General features: G+C 40.9%; 1 protein-coding gene across 7 annotated transcripts in view; it reads left to right on the forward strand.

Moving 5' to 3' along the window:
* The window catches only part of lrfn1 (leucine rich repeat and fibronectin type III domain containing 1), a 191275-nt gene extending 174713 nt beyond the window's left edge, over positions 1-16562 (forward strand). For 6 of the 7 annotated variants that reach the window (XM_017308303.1, XM_017308302.1, XM_017308306.1 and 3 more), the window contains 2 exons: positions 9771-11166; positions 14614-16562. In XM_017308303.1, the coding sequence (XP_017163792.1) occupies positions 9791-11166; positions 14614-15505 (2268 nt within the window). In that variant the 5' untranslated portion in view covers positions 9771-9790 and the 3' untranslated portion in view covers positions 15506-16562. Of the gene's footprint in view, positions 1-194; positions 323-9770; positions 11167-14613 lie in introns of all 7 variants that reach the window. The other variant, XM_017308307.1, reaches the window with a different exon arrangement.
* Positions 16563-21459: the final 4897 nt, after the last annotated feature.

Consider the following 21459-nt stretch of genomic DNA (forward strand, 5'->3'; position numbering starts at 1 on the left):
CGCATCCACCTGAATAATGTGTAGTTGCGCCACTGTTTACGATGCTAAAAACTGTGTAAAACCCAGTTTTCACCTGAACGCCCTCTAACACATGTGAAGTGATGTTGCCTCTGCTCTTTAAATATTAACTACTCTGGACAGGAAGGAAAGGCTAAACCTATTCTCAATGCTGTTCTCTTCTCTTTTCTCTACAGTTTCTAAAGAGAAACCAGAATCAGCTGAAATCAGTGCCAACAGGTCAAAGCTTCACCAAAAAGTCATCTCCAGTCATCAACTGACAGTTTTTGTCTCGGGTTCGTGAGGATAGAAGCCGCATCCTTCAGTCAGTTCTCAATACATTTAATTATCCACATGGTGAAGGAAACAAAATGTACCAGGGCCAAATTGTCAACGTAGTGCATTAGTAATTACTTATGTATAAAAGACAGGGTGGAAGGGGCGAAACAAAAGATGTATATGACTTACTGATTCTTAATTACTTTCCCTGTGGAGCCGTCATCAGAGTGAGCATCATCTTCACAAAGCTCCTAGTTTTCTCATTCTCCCTACTGTATTTAATTGAAGGTATTTTATATGCGTTTGTTTTTCCACCCACGAAAGCAAACCTATAATTCAAAAAGAGTTATGACTCACCACTGTCCATAGGTAGACCTGCTCAGCTCCCATCTCCTCCACACTCAGATTTATTTACTAAATCAGAGGCACATTATAGGTTAAATAAGTATATGGAGATRTAACTTTTGAAAAACCTGCTTGAAATTCATACAAGCAGATGGTGAATGTATAGGTGTTTTATAATAGGTTTTAAAAAAAAACAATCACATTCACTTCCCATGCCTGTCAGCTTTTACAGTAGATAAAGTTTAGAAGACTTTTATCTTGCTCTGGATAGCATCCATTTCTGAAATATTTTTGAGAAGTGTTAGAGGGTTCACACCAGTCTTGTTTACTCCGCTTTAGTCAAAATCTGATTCGTTTGTCTAAAAATTCTGTTTGTGGAAATGTGAAAGCGCAATCGAACTCTGATGCGGACCAAAAAAAAAACTTGAACCGTGATACGCCTAAAAATCTCGGCCTCGGTTTGGGTGAAGTGAACTCTGCTACAGTTCGAATGCATGTGTGAACGTCAAGCGGACCGGAGACCACTCCAAAAGCAGGACGCGACCCGTAGCGAAGGGCATTGGGTAAACACGACCAAGACAAATGCTTTAGCTCAAGCTAGAAGAAGATTGTGGTCTTTCGCCAAAGACAAGAGAGAAATCGTACAACCGCTAAAATTTGACGCCACTCCATCTTTTGTTACATTTCGTGAAGAAGGAAGTCGTCCTCTTAAGATGTTTTCATGTTGTTTCCATTAGCGCCATTGCTTTGTTTGACGGTGTGAAAGCAAACCACACCAGCTGAAAACGTAGCAAAGGTTGCAACCGCGAGTCTASYAAACTATCAGATGTGAAAAGCTGTTRMAATTTGAATAACATGGTTATTCGTGTTAATCATCTGGTTTTAACTCTAGCAAGATAASTAAGGTCAAAAACCCTTTGAAAACCATAYGTTATTTTATTATAAAAGAGTTCTGAAGAATGGTTTATCTTTTTCTCACTTAAAAGGTGGTATGAGGTTTTGATGACCAGAAGGAAAGAGACTTTTCCTCTGTTCTTATTCTGCCTGGCTTTTTTTCCCTCTTTACTTTACAATATCAGGAGACACATTTTAATAAAGACTTCCTGAGGTTTGCCAACTTAGCCTCTGCAGGCTAATCAGAGCATAATGAGCCTTGCAGGAGAAAGGCCCTGAAGCTATGGCTATTTCAGACTTATAAATGGATAATACAGTGCAAAAGAAATATCCCTTATTTCTTCCTGTAGACTTTGTTGGAAAAATTTGAAAAGCGGTCTTGGCCAAGAGTTCACCTGGTTTTCTGAAGGTTTTACCCTTTTTAGTTTTTACTTTGGATTTTCAATCCGTGCGTCCTTAAACATGGAGGAACCTTGAAAACTTACAAAAGAGGAAATATTTGCCCTCTAAACTTTATCTGCTAAAAATGAATTTGTGTATTGAAAATAAAACCAAAAATGGGCTCCAGCAAAGACCTGAAGCAGGACCTGAGCGATGCGTCACCCTGCAGTCGATCTTCCACTCTGTCAGTTTTTTGTAAATAGCAAAAATGAATTCCAGCAAAAGTATTCACACCTCTGAACCCCTTTTAAAAATATGTTTTAATATGTTTCATCTTGAAACTTCAAGGCATTTCATTGACGCTTTATGTAATAGACCAGCAGTGACACATAATTCAAGGGTGGAAAGAAAAGAAAATTATTTTTTTGTTTCTTTCATAACCACATACAGGTAGTTTGCAGGTAAGCAATTAATCACATGATTAATTAAAATGAGATAAATAATTTCCATTCTGATTTTCAAGATTTTTTGAAGGGCAATTTTTCAGACTTTATGATCTATCTTATTTGTTGTGTTTGGTTTTTATTTMTTGTTTTTGGTTGTTGAATTTTATTTTGGATCGTTAAGATGACTTGCAGTTCCTGTGCTAGGTGTTCTCTATGCATGGTTTATTAGCTTGTGAACTTGCAGTTGTAAGCCATTATCAATATTTTACTTGAAAATGGTCTCAAAACAACAATACCATTATTTATCGCAACATTTTCTTGGACATTTTATTGTATAGTAAAATGATAGGCCTGTCTGCAGCTGTAAGTCCATCTGCAGATGAACATTTTTGCCCGTTCCACTTTGATAAACAGCTCTAGGTCAATCAGATTGCATGCCCCAGCCACATTTCTCAAACCCAGTGACAGAATCATGTCTGGACTTTGACTGAAGTTCACAGACCCAAGACTTATGCAGTTTTCTTCCAGTCTTGTTTTCCTGTATTCGGCTTCATATTTTTGCATTTAGAAGGAGACACAGACTAGATGCAGCTTCTCCTTGATTTATTCTAAGAGCAAAGTCCAGAAAAATCAACATCAAGGTGAAATATTCACAAGTTATACATTGTGCATGCAAAACATTTTTGTAAGATTTACACAGACAGCGTTGGTCTGAACGTCCCACACACACGCACACACACACACACACACACACGCAAACACACACGATCGTCCTCAACTTGTGTTTTTCTCCTCCTCCCCCATCTGAAAACCTTAACCTGTTGACAAATCCAGGGTCAGTTGGACATTGTTATTCTATTTGTGTTTTTAGTACAAGAGATTTTTGTGTGTGTTTTCTTAATAATGTTTTGTTTTAGAGTTTTTTYATCCTTTGTCATTGCGAAGCTTTTTTTGTTTGTGATATTTGACTTAAATGAACCAATTTATTTCCAAAAACTGTAGACATCATGGAACTCCCAGTCCAATATGGTCACAGAACCTTTAAGTACAAAAAAGATTTTAAAAATGAGATGAATATATCTTTCTCTAATTCTTTACATGTTTTTTCCATCTTAATTTGTGGTCGGTATCGATTAAAATGTTTAATCAAKTTAATTGCAGGGTCAGTGATTAATTGAATGCAATTAATCACGAAAACCATAAATTGACAAAAAAAAGGCAATATTTTCAATTAAAAAAACATTTTTGCAGCTAAATTATTACATGTGACCTCAACAACAAACATATTTATTGCTTTTAATCTGTTATTTAGGTTATGCAACTGCCAAATTTGTTCAAATATCTATTATCTATTCAACTTTCAGTTGTTTCATGAAGCCTTGATAAGTCATCTAACTACTTTGAAAAAAAATACTTCTTTAGAAATAATTGTGGACATTAGCTTTATGCGCTTCTGCGACATGTTTTGTTTTGAGGTGGTATTTTAGACTCGAATAGCTTTGCCGATAGGCCAGCTCCTTTTTGCACAACTTACACACAAGTTTTGTACAGGGTCCCATAAAACTGTTTATGTGAAACAAAAATGAACCTGCAGTGGGCCAAGAGAGGTGGCTTTGTCCATCGCTGTTGTTTGCAGATGTTACTTGTGCGCGCGCTCAACRGGAATACCAGAAAAGTGCAAACACCACGGTTCCGGCCAGAACCTTTGTGTGTTTAACAAAAAATAATTGATGTGTTAAAATCTACATAATTAATTGATYAAAATTAATGTGTTAAAGTCCAGTCACAAATCTTAATACGCACCCAATATAACAAGGAAGCGTCATAGCAACACACATGATTCATTTGCCTAACATGGGTTAATATTTCACATTTTTCCCCTTATTTTCTTCATGTTTTCATCAACATAAAACATGTATTTAGAGATACACCAAGAAACATGACAAGGCAAGAAAAAGTGTAAATGCAACATAAAATTAGTTTGGATAAAATTGTTTGTTTACATGTTTCTCTGATGACTAACTCTGCTTTGCCTGACTAGCAGATTCACACAAAACAGTAAGTTTATTTATTTATTTATTTATGCAGGTTTTACACATTAGTTAATTGAACAAGGAGCCTTTTTGTTGTGGCACCATCTGTAGCAGTTAGTTTCACTGCTCTGTATGCTTGTGGGTGTTTGGCATGTGTCGCTATATAAATTGTTAAAAATGACTGTACTTCCTCGGAAAACTTAGGAAGGCCRAGCCCTGTTGCGACGCGTTTTGTTTTTAATTGCGCAGAGGAGTGACAACAAAAGCATCCACACTGGAGACGGAACAAACCTGGTCAGGAAGCTCCAGCAGCGAGTAATTACGACTGCCCAGAACATTACCGGGGGCCCGTGAAGCAAACATCATTTATATCAGTGAGGTCATGTGTCTCTGCAGAGCCCAAAGGGCGCTGAGAGACAAAAGCCACTCCAGCTACGGTCTCTGCACCCAGCTGCTGTTTAATAAATCATAAGGACTTGACCACAGCCCTAACAGCGGACTGTATTTCCTGAAGCTGTAAAGGCAATTTCCTTTTAAACTAAGCATGCTTTTTTTGTTGTTGTTGTTTTTMATTTTCATTTTTAGMATTAATAATTTTCTTGACTTGCAGGGCTTTGCAAAASTTTTGACACCACTTGATTTTGTTGCAAACCCCAACCTCACAGTGTTATTAGAGTTTTATGTGATAAAACCAAAGTCCCCTTGAGTTAAGTAGCTCCCCCCCAAAAAAGCTTATTTGTATTCGTTTTTACGTATTTCAATTTTTAAAGACTTGACATTCCCTCCAAAGTTGGGAATCCACGTTGGCGCATGTGTGGGCAAACAGCCAAACTACTGTCATAAACATTAGATCATTTTCTCTACATACCAATTAACCAGCAGGTGACTATTTCAGAYATTATTCCTTGTATCACAAACCAGGATGCGGGGGGGTTGGGGGGGCGGACTTACTGGGTCGGGCTCGGAACCCGCTAATAACTGCTCGTAGTTCTAGTTTAATTTGAGTTGGAKAAGAGAAACATCTGATACTTCCAAGACTGGAAACTGAGGGACGAAGTTAGTTGGCCACCCCTGGCGTAGGGTTATTTTTCTCTGGCAAACGCTTTCTTTGGATGAATGTTTTCYTTCCACTTCGCAATTGTGTGCTGCTCAGTGTAGGTTTAGCACATAAATTCAGAATGAAACAATAGTCGCAGCATGATAAACTATCAATCCATATGAATGCACTGCASCTCCTAAAAACRAACARYGCAGACACAAACTTGAAATTGTGTCTGAATGTCATTTATTTGTAAGATTTTGTTCCCTAATAATAACCCTCAACTCTGGTTCATTTTGCCTGTTTTCCMGTTATTGGATTTAGTGACCGGCACTAATATCAAGCAATAAACCGAACGTGAGGCTGAGCTGCCCTTTTCATTTAACTCATTTGGCCATTTATACATCTATTCACGTCAACATCAAGCCTGCTTTGAACCCATTAGGGCTGGAGTTTCGCTTTTTGAGCAGCTCGTCTTCATCTTAATGCAATTCAAAGACCTACATTTTGAACGAGAGTTGCTGTGGCAACAAAGTTTTCCCCCCTCTCCCRGAGACGCGGAGAGCTCAGTGGAGTATCCTTGATGGTGTGGCGGAAAGTGCTCAGGCACAGATGGTCCTGTGAGAAACCACRAGCCTCGTGTCCTAGTTAGCGTCGGAATACTAACGCGATCGAGCAAGGTCACTAATGTGTCGAGGTTTAACACAGCTTAACCAGCTCTTATGAAGGCAATCTAATGCACAGAAAGGATGAGGTACACTCCAGTCCCCCAAGTCTCGCTCACTCTGTCACACTTTGCTGCCAGCGGTAAAAAGCRTTGCAAATAAATTTATTCTAAAGGAGGTGGCTCATAAATCATCCAATACCAATAGTGTGTTTCATTTGCACGAGGCTTAATCTCACAATATTTGTAGCTGATTTCAGAAAACGACTGTGTGTGTGTGCGTGTGTGTGTGTGCGTGTGCATGTGTGTATATATGCATGTTGCACTCTACTGGTCTAGTTTAAGAAAGTTACATCTCAATGAGTCAGAATAAGGTGAGAGAAAAGTGAACATGCATAAAACCAAGAAGAGGTCTGCGTCCAGTTTCTCTCTCAACACTAATGGTCAAGAGAAATGTGGGATGAAGTCAAGCCAGTGCTGCCAGTATTAACTAAATTTGATCAGCAGTCTTTGATAAAACTCTCCCACCGGCCTGAACCTGTGCTTCAAGCTGTTCCGCCGGCCTTAGATAATGATATCATAGGAGCCCAGATTTTAATGAGAGCTCTGATTGGGTGGCAGTATTTCGTGGCTAACAAGATGCCCTGTTGTCTGTCTGTTAGTTGCCATCCAGTCTGCAGTGTGTTGTAGCATGCGTGCGTGAATGTGTGGGTGTGTGTGAGTGTGAGTGCAGCAGTGTCTCGCGAATTCAATTTAGGTCAGAGTCAAATGATAGCAAAGCACTTGGAGTCTTATTTGTCTCACTGCATCATCAGATCGTTTTTTTTTCTTAATAGAGACAACACATGAAAGAGGGAAGGGAAACTGGCGGACGCCAACTTTTTAATGAAATTTGATATGTGACATTTAAAATGCCGCATGAATCATGCAGCAAGAATTCAAATCATATTCAGAGCTACTGACAATCTGTGCATTCGTTACTATTGCTTTGACTCCTTCAGTGTGCTGGACATAATTGATAGTACTTCTGGAAAAGGGATGTAAAAGTAATATGTTTTGATTTTATGCAGTAGCACACACACAGTCCATCCACACCTACTTGTCCTTGGAGGATAAAGGGGGGCTGATGCCAGTCTCCAACAGTCATTGGGTGAAGGTGTGAAAAATCATCCCTTTCATTTGCGTACATTTATTCAGGAAGGAAAAACTTTCAATGAATGAAATAACTTATCACTAATGGGCACAATCTTTGATAATTTTACTATCAATACATTTTACAACTACCTTTAGCCAAAAGGACAGAATTCAGTTTTCTCTCATGATGATTTCCCATCTTGGAGCATTCCTCTTAAGATCAACCTCTGTAGATCAGTGGTTTCCCAACCGTTGGGTTAATGACCAGAACCAGTAGTTAGGGGTCCTTTGGTAACAATCGTTGGCATAACACTCGTTCTTTCTCACTGATCCACTCCAAACATACCTGTGGAGCAGCAGTATGACCTAACAGAGATGATCCTTACACACAACTCCAAAGTTTACAATACCTTGAAAGGACCAAAGTAGAGTTGCACAATATTAGAAAAACAWATAATTGAGGTGACATCACCCACATATTATTACTCTTGYCCTACTTTTTTCTTATTATAGTAACAGGACTCGATTTAGGGAAGTGGGCCCCTGRGCAGGAGGTAGTTTTTGTGACCTATCCACTAAAKAAGAATTATTTGACCAATGGAAATTACATCACATTAAGCAGTCCTGTACATCAGCAGGGGTGAACTGATGCATGGTGGGATTAAAACATCCCCGGTCGAGCGGCTCCATTTTGTTCCCCAAAAAACTTTACTATAACTTCAAATAACACTTGAGTGTTATTTTCATAAAAATCCAAAAATATTTATACAACTCACCTGATATGGATCTATCACTTTTATATAAAGCATAATGCCAGCAAAACACACATTTAAAAAAAAGAAACTAAAAATCTGTGGGGGCCCGGTAAGCCCTTTGTACAGTCTGACCCAGCCAAGTGAGCATTAGCACCTCACTTAATAAAAACAAGGTACACATTTGTGTATTAAATGCAATGAAAGTCCAACAGAATCAATATATTGCTGGCATACAAAACTTGCAAGCATTACACTTAAAATGTTCTACCAAATATTGCACCTAAGCAGTCCTTCCCCAGCAAAATCCAGTATAAAGACCAGGATAAACCATGCTGCCCCACCAGGAACCACAGCTKGATCAGGACCACAACACAACCAGGCCATGAGGACACCCAGCGGGCTGCAGAGAACCTGCACATACTTCTCTGCTTTTGTTGACTTTGCCCACACCACTTGAACGTGAAATTTTATCCAACATGYAGGTGAAGCTTCGACGAAGGACTGTGCTGTTTTTTAAAAGGTGGCCACTCATGTGGCGTGAGGTTCTTTGGTTTGTCTCACGTCAAACCAAAATAAAGCGGTTTGACGGTCTGACTACCAGATGGAGCTCTGGTAGTCAGACCAGAGCTCCATCTGATCTGACTACAGTTTAGCAAACATAATTTTTACATGTCTGTGAATAAAAAGGCTGTAAAATTACGGCACATAAGTGACACAAATCCTGAAAGACGCACAGAAAATCCTTAGACAACTCCTCCTCTGTCAATTAGAATAATTATACTGAACATGGCTTCAGATTGGCACTCCAGACCTGGAGAAGGAGGGGAAAAAAACACCTTGTGAGATTACATGGAGTGGCAGGATGCAGAAGCCCATGTGCCAGGCTGCTGCAAACCTAGACAGGAGAAGTAAGTTGGCATCTCTCTACCTAATCAGCATCAACGGGCTGTCACATCAGCAATCAAGCTTAAGGCATTTGCAGTTGAGGTCGATGCCAAAGAGGCTAACGCGACTGGAAAAATGGCATCTGTTTATGTTCCACAGAGGGGGTCTCCTGTTGCTCCTGCAACCACGGATCACTCCTTAACCCCCGTCCACCAGAGGCGCGTTCTTTCACAGGCTGAGATCGATACCTCTAAAGGGGGAATCAGGGAACCAGAACATCCCTAAAAACCCAAGAATAATCTAGAAAGTCCTTCAAGAGAGGGATTCAAATCAACTCCTGCTCGCTTTGTTTTCACCTTTGCTTTTTGTTGTTCTGATTTACATGACAGGTTGCTGTCTAATTTTTCGCAGCGGAACGTGAAAAGGTTATAAAAATCCTCCAGCTCTGTTTGACAAGCGCCTTTTTTTTTCCTGCTTTAATTCCTCCACCCCGATGTGAAACGCAGTCTGGGGAAAAACAAATACACTTTGTTAGATGATGGTATGGTTGCCTATTATAGGCACTGTGATCACTCAAGCTGTTATATTATATGGTGGTGATGCAGCTCCGAAAAACAAAAAAAAAGAAAAGCAAAAACATTCTGTTATTTCCATTAAAAAGGCTTGCAGAGGCTTCTTACCGAGCAGGCACAGCCTTTCATCATCTCAGGTGCCATTATTTCAGCAAAGCTCTATTTCATTTTGTGATTGATGGTTCCCTGGCAGTCTCAGCAATCTTGGTCAGACTCTGGATGTTTGCAGCAGGCTCTCATAAAAGGCTATGATGCTATTTATTAATTCAAAGATCTCTTCTTTTTTTTTTTACTCACCGTCTCTCTTATTTTTATTTTTTTTCTCCTCTGTCTGCCTCTCACACAGTGCCTGGAAAATAATCACCAATGGACCGGCTGGTTGTGTGTGTGCTGCTGTGTGCAGCTCTGGTGAAAGGCTACAGCTGCCCCGGCCGCTGCATCTGCCAGCACCTCTCGCCCACTCTGACTCTGCTCTGCGCCAAGACCGGCTTGCTGTTCGTGCCCCCCACAATCGACCGCAAGACCGTGGAGCTGCGGCTCACCGACAACTTCATCACCATTATCCGTAAGAAGGACTTCCTCAACATGACCAGCCTGGTCCACCTCACCTTATCCCGCAACACCATCAGCCAGATCGTGCCCCACGCCTTCCTGGGCCTGCGCTCGCTCCGGGCGCTTCACATGGATGGGAATCGGCTCAGCGTCATAAAGAGCGATCACTTCAAAGGCCTCATCAACTTGCGACACCTCATCCTTGGGAACAACCAGATCCACCAGGTGGCCTCGACCTCCTTCGACGAGTTTGTCGCCACCATCGAGGACTTGGATCTGTCCAACAACAATCTACGCAGCCTTCCCTGGGAGGCCATAGCCAGAATGACTAACATTAACACGCTCACCTTGGACCATAACCTTATTGACCACATAGAAGCGGGGACTTTCACTTTGCTCACCAAGCTGGTCCGCCTGGACATGACTTCTAACCGGCTGCAGAAGCTTCCGCCGGACAGCCTGTTCCAGCACGCCCAGGTTCTGTCCGACGCCAAGRGCTCCAGCTCGTCCACACTGGCGGTGAGCTTTGGCGGGAATCCCCTCCACTGCAACTGTGAGCTGCTGTGGCTGCGTCGGCTGACGCGAGAGGACGACTTGGAGACGTGCGCCTCGCCGGAACACCTCATGGACAAATATTTCTGGTCGATACAGGAGGAGGAGTTCATCTGCGAGCCCCCGCTGATCACCAAGCACTACTCCTCTAAGCCCTATGTGATGGAGGGCCAGGGTGTGACTCTAAAGTGCAAAGCCATGGGGGATCCAGATCCAGACATTCACTGGAGGTCACCGGACGGCAAGCTGGTGCACAACAACTCGCGCACCATCCTGTATGACAACGGCACCCTTGACATTCTCATCACCACGCTGAAGGACAGCGGGTCGTTCAACTGCGTGGCGTCCAATGCTGCCGGCATCGCCACTGCCGCCGTGGAGATCAGCATGATCCCCTTACCCTTGTTCGTGAACAACACCGGCCACATGCGCGAGGACCCCGGCCTCTCCGACATCACCACTTCCTCCAAAGCTGGCAATGACACAAAAGGCTACGACAAGCAGGACAAGAGGGTCCTGGTCACGGAGCTGACCTCGTCCTCCGCCGTGATCCGCTGGCCGTCTGAACGCCACATCCCTGGGATCAGGATGTACCAGATTCAGTACAACAGCACTGCAGATGATACTTTGGTGTACAGGTAAGAACCCAGGGTGGAGGCAGGATGAGAAACGAGAGAAAAGTGTGTTCCGGTAGATCAGTGCTTCTCAGTTCTGGTCCTCGGGGACCACCGCCCTGCGTATTTTAGATTCCTCTGTTCCAGAACACCTGATTCAAATGATTGACCTCCTCCGCATGCCATCTAGTGCTGCAGAACCTTGTAAATCACCCATTTATTGAAATCAGGTGTGTGGCAGAAGGGAAACCAGCTAAAACATGCGGGGCAGTGGTCCCTGAGGACCAGAGTTGAGAAACATTGCAGTAGACATTTGGAGTTGGAATCCCCAAATTTATTTAACAACGTTTATATCTATTCAGAGTCACTCATTAACAAAGTAAGGAGAGAATAAGTCCAAAACTGTTGGAGAACAACTATAGTAAAAAGAAAAAAAACCTCAAGTGGCGTCATATTGATTCAGTTTATTCCCCACATTGGCTCCAAAACTGAGTGAATTTTTGCAAATGCATATATTGCATTGCAAGTCCAAGTACCCCAAAGAGCCAAACGGTCTTAATCAGTATCATTAGAATGTAATATGACAGCAACAATAGCACAATAAGTATTTCACTCCATGTAACTGTATCATTAGAAAGGGTTGGAAAATAATTGGCTGCAGCACAGAAAGAAATTAGAAAATCTCTGTAAAGCTGAGGTTTGTTGTAGAGGATTCACATCATTTGCTTATTGCAAATTGAAAACAGAACTAACACATTACAGTAAGAAGTTAAAACAATGAAAGAACAGACTGGCCTTGAGAGAATTAATAAGCTTTAGGTTGACAAATTGCTTTTTTTCTTCTTTGGTATTGTTCTCTCTCTAATGCCCGAAAGGTTACAAATTACAGTTTAAACTTTTAATATTTTTGCTTTCCGAATTGGATATGAAAAGCATATAAGCTGCATAAATACCCAAGATAAAGTGCAATAGTAACTGTTTTTCTTTGTCATGTTCAAGCTTAGACTTTATTTTCTTTAGCAAATAGAAATATTGCACGCACTAGTTTCGGAAGGCAAAACCACGCAGAATAACTTTTTGGTGCAACAACAGTACAGTTTTGATGAATGCTTCATGCTTCAACCAGCTTTATAAATTACTTGATTTGAGAAATTATGGAAAATTTATAAATGTCTTTTTTCAAGTTTTGACTCTTGAAAACAGAATCAAATCTTTTTTTTTAACCTGTATTTAGTTTCATCCATTGTAGTCTGAATTTTCACTTATTGTTCTGTTCCCGTAAAAAAAAACATTGATGATGCCCCCATCATATTTCAGAATCTAGATGTGTTATTGGCTTTAACTCTAATAATTTATTAGTTTAGCTCTATCTACCAATAAGGTGACTTCTGAAGGCATCTTGCTGCATTTAATTTTATTCAGTAAAGAAGTAAAGAGTAAAGAAGGCTAAATATATAACTAGGAGCATTTTCCTTCCACTTCCCTGCTGTGCTCAGCTTACTGTTGATCTATCATATGAAATCCCAGAAATAAAAAAACCCACTTATGTATGTAGTTGTGACATGACAAACTGTGATAATGTTCAATGGGTGGGAATACTTTTGCTAGGCAGTGTAATTACCAAAGTACAACACAGGCACTTAAAATTCAGACCCAAGTGTTTGCAATTAGCTGCGACTAAATTATAGGATTAAAACGACTTTGAAGAACAACACCATGTTAATACAGAATCCTAATTTCTTTCTACAGTCTAAATGTGAGTGCATTGCTAATGTTTAGTCATAGTAAAAAAGAAAAAAAAAAGTATTCACAGTTGAATTTCATATTAGATAGGATAAAACTGAAAATTTAATAGCTTTTAGTGTCAGTTTACAAAGGCTTATGCTGGTATATAAATATCTCTCTCCCTTAAACATGGGACTGAAAGTACCAATAGAAAGTCTTTTGATTAAGCTTCATGTGTTCCTTTTGAATTCTGTGAGACAAATTTAGTGTATTTCAGGATTTCATTTTGGCAGAGCAAACTAATAATAGTGGTTTACATGCTTTCATTCGCTCCCCTTTTTTAAATTTTTTTTAGCTTTTATCAGGTATAATGAGTAGCTCTCTTGTATAATTTTCTCATTCAGTTTCACCGTGGAGCTGAGTGTTATTTTGTCTTTAGGTGGTACATTATTATCCACCAAATGATAACCATCAAAGTCCGCCTTTAGGGAAAAGGAACAGGCTTCTAATTATATTAACGGCAAMGTTGACCCGAAGACAATGCCTTTCTCCTGCGTATTTAGCGTAATCTGGCACTTGACCTTAGGTAATCACACAACAAAACACCCTCTTCCCAGCGCTCATCACTTGTCCTGCAGCCTGCAGCTGTTGTAGAGAGACAATAAAGCGTTTTTAATACTTTAACACCTTTGCTTTCATTTTATAAACAAGCCTGAAAGAGCGTATGTTATTTTCTCATGCAATGCCTTGCCAAAGTATTCATAACCCTTGAACTTTTTCACATTTTGTCGCGTAACGACAACAAGTTTCAGTATGTTCTGTTGTGTTTTTTAATGCAAATGATGGTTAGGTGGAAGGAAAGTCGCCRTTACTCTGATACCCCTAACGGAAATGCCTCAAAAGTTTTCAAAGAGCTCAAATAACACAGCGGTCCAAATCAGGAATGAAGATGTGGAAAGGTTTAATGTAGGGTTATTGAACAATGTTACCAGATTTCAACATCTAACATAGCACTTCAGTCCAACCAAACCAGATGCCCGTGGTAACTCTGACGGTACTGTTAGTTTTGAACGCCACAAATCTGGCCTTAATGGAAGGGTAGAAAGAAAAAAAAGTTGTAGTCAAAAGAAAGTGATTAGAAGTTTCCATCTACAAAAAACATTCTTTAAAAATGAAAAAAAAATGAAAACTTTGACCTTTGCACAAAACACCCTGTGTGGCAGAGTACTAACTTCAGATAATCCTGGAAATACCGTTCTTGTGGTGAAGCATGATGGTGGCCGCATCGTGTGGTAGGTTGACTTGACATGGGATTATACGGGACATTATTTAATTTCTCTTTGGGATTAATCAAGTATTTTTGAATTAAATTGAACTTTGCATACATGGCAAATCTTGAAGAGATGTTGTTGGAGCTTGATTAAAAAGGTAAAAGCAAAGTATATAATGGGTTTGAATGGCCCAATTCAAGTCCTGACCTAAATCTAACTCTTCTCTAGACTTGAAAATTGCTGCTCATTGGTATACTTTATCCAATCTGGCTTGGGTCAAACTATTTTGCCAAGACAATAAGAAAGGTTCAGCAGGTAGAGGTTCACCCCAGAAGACTTGGAGGGGCTGAATATTAAATGAACTCTTTCGTGATTTCTATCACTCTATGCAAATCGATATGCATGGCTGTCGAGTTTCCGTTTTTATAAGGCCTTTACATCTTAACCACTGCACCGTTTCTCTCTTCCTCCACAGAATGATCCCATCTACCAGCAAAAACTTCCTCATCAACGACCTGGCTGCGGGACGAGAGTACGACCTCTGCGTGCTGGCCGTGTACGACGACGGCATCACGTCGCTGACGGCCACGCGCGTGGTCGGCTGCGTGCAGTTCCACACGGCCAATGAAGTCAGCCAGTGCCGCTTCATGCACAGCCAGTTCCTGGGAGGCACCATGATCATCATCATTGGCGGCATCATTGTCGCTTCCGTGCTGGTGTTCATCATCATCCTGATGATCCGCTACAAGGCCTATGGCAGCCCCGTGGACGCCAAGGCCAAGGCCAGCTCCGCCATGCACTCGCAAACCAACGGCAGCCAGCAGCGGCTGCAGCGCTCGGTGTCCAAGCAGCCGTCCGACGAGGACGAAGCGCTGGCGCCCAAAGAGTGCATGGCTCTGGTGTTGAGGGTGGACAGCGATAAGAAGGAGGACCTGGCAGCCGCGGCGGCGGTCCTCGAAGTGGAGCTGCCCCCAAATGCGGACAAAATGAAGAGAAGGAGCAGCCTGGATGCTCAGCGCTCCGGGCCGCCGTCTGAGGACACGCAGACGGACAGCAGCCTGACCGGCTCCACCATGTCCCTCTGCCTCATAGGCTCCAATGCCGGCACTAAGGAGGCTCCCAGGCTTAAGGACAAGAAAAGCGCCCWGGCCAGCGTGGGGTTACTCCCCAACGAGCTGGCACGAACTAGGCACAGATTCTCTTTCGATGGCGGGGATTACTCCATATTTCAGAGTCACAGTTACCCGCGCAGAGCGAGGACGAGGTGGCACAGGTCCACCAATCAGCTCAACACGGAGTCATCGCCGCTCGCCAACAGGAGAGTTACATTCAGCAGCACTGAGTGGATGCTTGAGAGCACGGTTTGAGGAAAGCAGTGTAGCAAAAAATTTAAAATAAAAAAGAAACGTTTAAAAAAGGCACAAACGTAACATGTAAAAACACAAAACGTYTACATGCCATACAGCACAACGATGATTAAAAACAAGCACATTTATGTACTCATGCTGACTTCCTGTGAGTTGCTGGAGGAGAACAGTATCCTGTCATCCTGCTTCCCCCCCATCGTGCTCCCAGAGAGGTTTATGTGGGCCATGTCTCTTTGTTTTTTGGGTTTTTTTGCAGCGGTGCCTTATTCTTTTAAATGTATGAATGGAGGATGCTGCTCACTGTAGTCACAAACCTCCCACTCTTGACGGCGGTGGGAAGTAATGTTTTTGGCTTTTCGGTTTTCACCGTTTTCTGTGGCACACCGACGGGGGGGAGAGGAGTGTGGCATTTGGATGTGACTGTTTAATTGTTAAAAAAAATAATAATAATAATCATTAAAAAAAAAAAAAACTTCATTAAGCAGTAACTTGTAAAGTGAACAGCCAGGTACCCTGTTATGTCTATCATGTTTTTGTTTTGTTTTGTTTTTTTGATGAGGAAAACAAAAAAAACTTTTGCACAGAAGACACGAGATACAAGGACAAGTATCAACACCAGTCTATACAATATTAATAACAAAAAAAAGCAGAGTTTTCTCTTTTTTTCGAATGCTCATTTCTAATGTTAGTGGATAAAAAGGGGATTGATGTGAGAATCTGCCATGGACGGTCAGACTGTGCGATGTTGAATAGGTATTGTTCCAGACGTGACTGTATATTCATCAGTACTGTATCTGGCTGGTCTAGATAAAAGACGACAAACAAACAAACAAAAAAAGACATATATAAGTATATTAAAACATTGGTGTATGTGTACTAACTATGTAAAGTAAATAAGTCATACGTCACGTGACTTTTTACAGAGCATTTGGGTGTTGGCTGCAAGTTTTTACATTAAAAACCTGTGTCATCACACCTTTCAATATTTAGTATGTCCAAGTTTGAACCATTTATCCCCTCATGAAGGGTATTAAATTTTTTGTGTGGGTTAACTGTATCAGTAGTGCTTGTTTTTTTTGTTGTTTTTTTTGCTGCTGCTGTTGTGGTTATTTTATGTCTTGTGCTGCTCCAGTGTCCACTGTAGCGAGCGAGAGAGGGACACACGAATCAAAATGATAAATATTTGATTCCTCAGTGCTATTTTTGAGGCTTTAAGTGAAAGCGTCACAGCGCCAATAGAGTGGAGTGGGATGTGTGACTGTGAGGGACAAGCCAACTGGACGTGGTGCTGAATCCAAATGAACCCAGCTGTTGTTACACAACGGCGTAGGAGCAAATGTTCACCACCAGGGGGAGACAAACCTTTCCATTGTCCCTAATTAGGCGCTTTCCTTGAGAATTTATTAGTGTGAATCATAAACAGCGGAAGCTGCGTGCTCCACCCAGAAAGGTCTGGTTTATGGGGAAAGCTGTAGTTTTAGTTCTTATGTTTTAGTACTGAGCATTGAAAATTAGCAGGATTAACCAATCATGCTGTCAGCAGATGTGGGAATATAACAGTAGGTGATAATATCCTCTCTGCGTTGACGTATAAGGTCCAGACTCAGGTGAATAAATCCAGTATAGAAGCTTATATTTAGGTTTTGACCATAACTTATTAAAGCTTTCAATACGTTAAATATTCTTAGTCATGTGAGGGAGAGACAGATTTCTATCTGTTTGAAGCAGTCACTTTTTCTGAAAAAATCAGTCCGAACAACTGCTTCCCGTTCAGGATCCGTAAAAGCGATTCGAAAATCGTTTGAAGCGTATGAGAGAACAATTTCTTATCTCCGATAGTACCGCGATTCATATCTGTAGCTCTCTCACAACAATAGCAGCGATGAGAGAGAGAGAGAGAGAGAGAGAGAGAGAGAGAGAGAGAGAGAGAGAGAGAGAGAGATGATGTGCGCTGAGCTCTGAAATTTCTCAGTAAAGTATGAAAATGAAAGGCTGAGAGCGTGAGTTCACCCTGTCACATGATGTCGCTCTGAAGCACCTTGACAGAAAACCTTAAGCCCTAGAGAAATTTCAAAAACATTTTACAGGAGCAGGCATTCGGTGCGATGTCATGACTGACTTTCATACCAATAGAGCGATTTTTGTAGGCATGATGGTTATTTCAATATTATTTTGGGGATCAAACTCCACTCATTTTCTCACTCTAATGGAGCGGCAGTTGGTGTCAGTTGGAAATTTCGCTTGTTTCTCGCTTTTTACGTCGCCGTTTTTACTCGAAACCCCAATAAAAAAATAAATAGCTCCAATGCCGGATCGAGCCACACGTTTTTTGTAGGTGGGCATGCAGCGGTACCAGCCTCATCAACGGTAGTAGAAAAATAATATTTTAAAAAGAGACATTCTTTTAGGTTTAGAACAATAGCCTTCCATGCACTGCTATGGGCAGGCCCCAATAGTAATAGAAATAATCAATGTACGGTAAAATTAGATTATTATTATTATTTTTTTTAATTATAGTTTGAGTATTTTATTTTTCTGAGGGGGTTCGCTTTGGTCAATGCAACGTGCTTCTGTAATATCATTCAGCTGAAAACAAAGGGAAAAAAGTCCATTTTAATTTCATTTTTAAAAATCTGGGAGCTTCAATGAAAATGACCACCAGGGAGAAAAGTGACTTTGAACGGTTTTACTTCAACTGCATCACCAGAGGTGAGGCGCAGCACTGCACTTATTCACTCCGGTCTTCTCCTGGACTTCAACAGCTATTTTGACCTTAGATATGTTGATATTATCAATAAAACACACACAATTATCGAAAAGAGAAGTCAAGTGGAAAAAGGAATTTCCTGTCATCATTGTTAGTATTTTACTCACCTGCCTCTGCAGACCCCGTGTCACTGCCTCTCTGTTACTCTTTGATATGTAATTATAAAATCCAAATTAATGTGAACTACAGAACTACGGTAATGAATGCTATTTTAAGTACTATTCCGGGCAGAGGTTTAGACACTCTCATTATAAGCATGAATCTCATCTTCATTTGCAGTTTATAGATTTTTTTTTTTCTCCACTGATCTTATTTCAGGCTGAACTGATCAGATGACAATGTTAAAGATTTTTAATAGCTGGAATTGAAGTTAACAATTTAAAATTAATTATACATCGTCTGCAATAAAAACAGATTCGTACTCCCCAAATGATATTTGGTTACATTTTAGCCAATTGCACCCTGCTTCTTCTTAATCAATACCTTTAAACCAGAAGCTTTTCAGGATTTGCATCACATCAAAGCTTCATTTTTAAATGACAAAAGCTAGCATCGTGGCGGGTGTTTGTATACTTTAGAAAGCCACTGTGCCTCCAAAATCGCTCAAGTCAACAATAACAAAAAACAAAAAAGACAAGTCAATGATTCTACATGACGCACATTTAAATTGGGTTGGAAAAGGATAAACCTGACTAACTTTATGCTTCTCCAGAGTTCTGACTTCCAGTATACTTTGGTATACTTTAACACCTTTGTTAAAGTATACCAAAGTGGTATACTTTATACTTTATACAAAGTGGTATACTGGATACCAAAGTATCCTGGATACCAAAGTATCCAGTATACCAAAGTGCCTAGAAGCAAATAAGTGCTTCTAGGTACTTATTTGCCTAGAAGCCAAATAAGTGCCGGAATATCACACATTTAAATGGACTCTACTAATTCAGTTTGGAAGCTTTTCGTAGCTGTCAAGCATAAATACAGTGTTAGATGGCAACAAAAAGTTTGTGATTTCTCTGCTACTTGCTATGACAGTAAAGCCTTGGTGCATAATCTGGACTCTTTGTGGATCAAATATGTGAATGCATATCTCTTTTTTTTATTTTTATTTTTAGAAATCATTTTGTTTCTGTAAGACCATTCCACGCTGAAATAACAATTGGATTGTGGATGTAAACCTCTGATTGAAACTTTGTGTATTTTTAGACACAAAGGATCATCTATTTTTCTCTCTGCTACATTTAGCTGTGTCTTACATCGTATTAGTTTGTTTAGAGTCAGGGATGCATGATGACAACGATGACAAATGATGGTATTTATTTTTTTTGTTTGCAGCAGAAAACAGCCTCCATTCCTCTGACCCAAGCTGTACAGATTAAGATAAAAGCCAGGCTGCTCGGACAGCGAGATGTCGATGAGATTTTGCAGAAAGCTGGAGCGCATTTTGTACTCGATTTGGAGGGGGAGGGAGTTAGCATCCACGGTGATGGAGTAGATTCAATGTAAGAACCGGGTCATCCTTCATCTTCCCTCATCACACGCGGCCGGTTTTCACCTTGCAGATTTTGCATTTCAAGCAGCCCTGAAATTTCCCTCCTTCTGATTTACAGGAAGACTAAACCTTCAGAGTGAAAGTGCTTTAGCTGTCAAGTCCCCTGCGCACTAACTTTGCAACTCCAGTCCATCTCGGCATTAGCTCGCTGACAGCGAAGACTTGGAAATTGTGCAGCAGACCGTCTCTCCCAGCTGGGGAAGTATTTCAGTGTGTTCCGATCTGTAACCATTATTCAACCCCGAATCTGCTTAGGTAAGAGGACGCAGAGATCTCACCCGTCCTGAAAAATTGGCTTGGACAGCCAAACTAGCAGACAGTAGGGTTAGAGTTAAGTGTTTCATCAGCAGTTCTGAGTGGCTGTAGGAGTGTAGGAGGGGGGGGGGGGAGAAAAAAAGGTGCCTGGATTCAGTGAGAAGGCAATTTTTTTTTTTTCACTCAAGATCCAATTTTATGTCTAATGCATACTGATGCATTAGACATAATGCCCATAAAGCCCAGTCTGGGCATGGTTTAGCACATGTTGAGTTCGAGTATTGTCTCTGTGCCAAGATCGTTAATCAGCAAACAAGCTGTGTTAAAACATGAACGGCTAAAGTTTTTAAAGTGGGAGCTATTATGTAACGTCAACTTTGTTTAAGCTTAATATCACGTTGTAATGTGCCAATGTTGCTTTGATTCATTCATGCATGTTTGAGGAATCCTTGAATCTCGTGCAGCAGCCACTGGGCAGATGCCTAAACGTGTGTTCTCACAAAGCTCCGCCCATTTCCACAAAGCTCCTCCTTCGAGCTGCACTGTTCAGTCGAGCTTCCGTCTCTCATTACGCCCCCGCCCCGCTCCTTCCCCACTCATCACCTCCAGACTAGTGGCAGCAGCAATTAGCAAACACCTGGTGGAGCTGCGAGTCTGCTGAGCTCAACATACGATCTACTTCTCTCTCCAACGCTCCTAAGAATGGTTATAAACGCCATAAGGAGAAGCATTGTGATGACGTTTTGAATGCGGAGCGTCGAGAAGACCAGGAGGTTCTTAAAGAGACAGAAGCCCGATTTCAAGGTGTCAAAATAGGAAGTTTTGTTTCTTTTAAGTAATGTTCATTTACATCATTTTCAAAACAACTGAACGTAACACAGTTACTTGACTGTGTTATAAAATAACAGATTGTGTCTGGAAAATACATAACATATTAATACCCTTTTAAAGTCCAATGGGAAAATAAAATCAGCATCCTCTTTACAGTAAGTCGACCTAGAAGTCCTGACAATTCCTCAGTGAGTATTTCTTTAAAGCCTTGAAATAAAGTAATTTCTCTTACCCTACACACAAAGCCCACTTTTTGCCTGCGAAGTATAAGTACAGGTAAACTMACTGGAGGGCAGAGTTGCAACATTTGCCCACTAGGGAATTTAAAACCTTGGACCTTAGTATTCCCAGAGGAATATCAGAGTGAAACACCGACTGCACAACTGAGGAAACATTGTCTGCTACTTGGCATTTCATAAGGTGGAGCAACACTTCACATAGGCAAACAGAGGTACTTGATGTCTCTTTTTTTATTTAACTGAATCAACAAACTGAGTTGTCCAAAATGTTTCTTATAGCTATGGATATGCACATACATTACCTTATCAA

Source organism: Poecilia reticulata, linkage group LG13 (assembly GCF_000633615.1).
Source record: "Poecilia reticulata strain Guanapo linkage group LG13, Guppy_female_1.0+MT, whole genome shotgun sequence".
NCBI classification, from domain to species: Eukaryota; Metazoa; Chordata; class Actinopteri; order Cyprinodontiformes; family Poeciliidae; genus Poecilia; species Poecilia reticulata.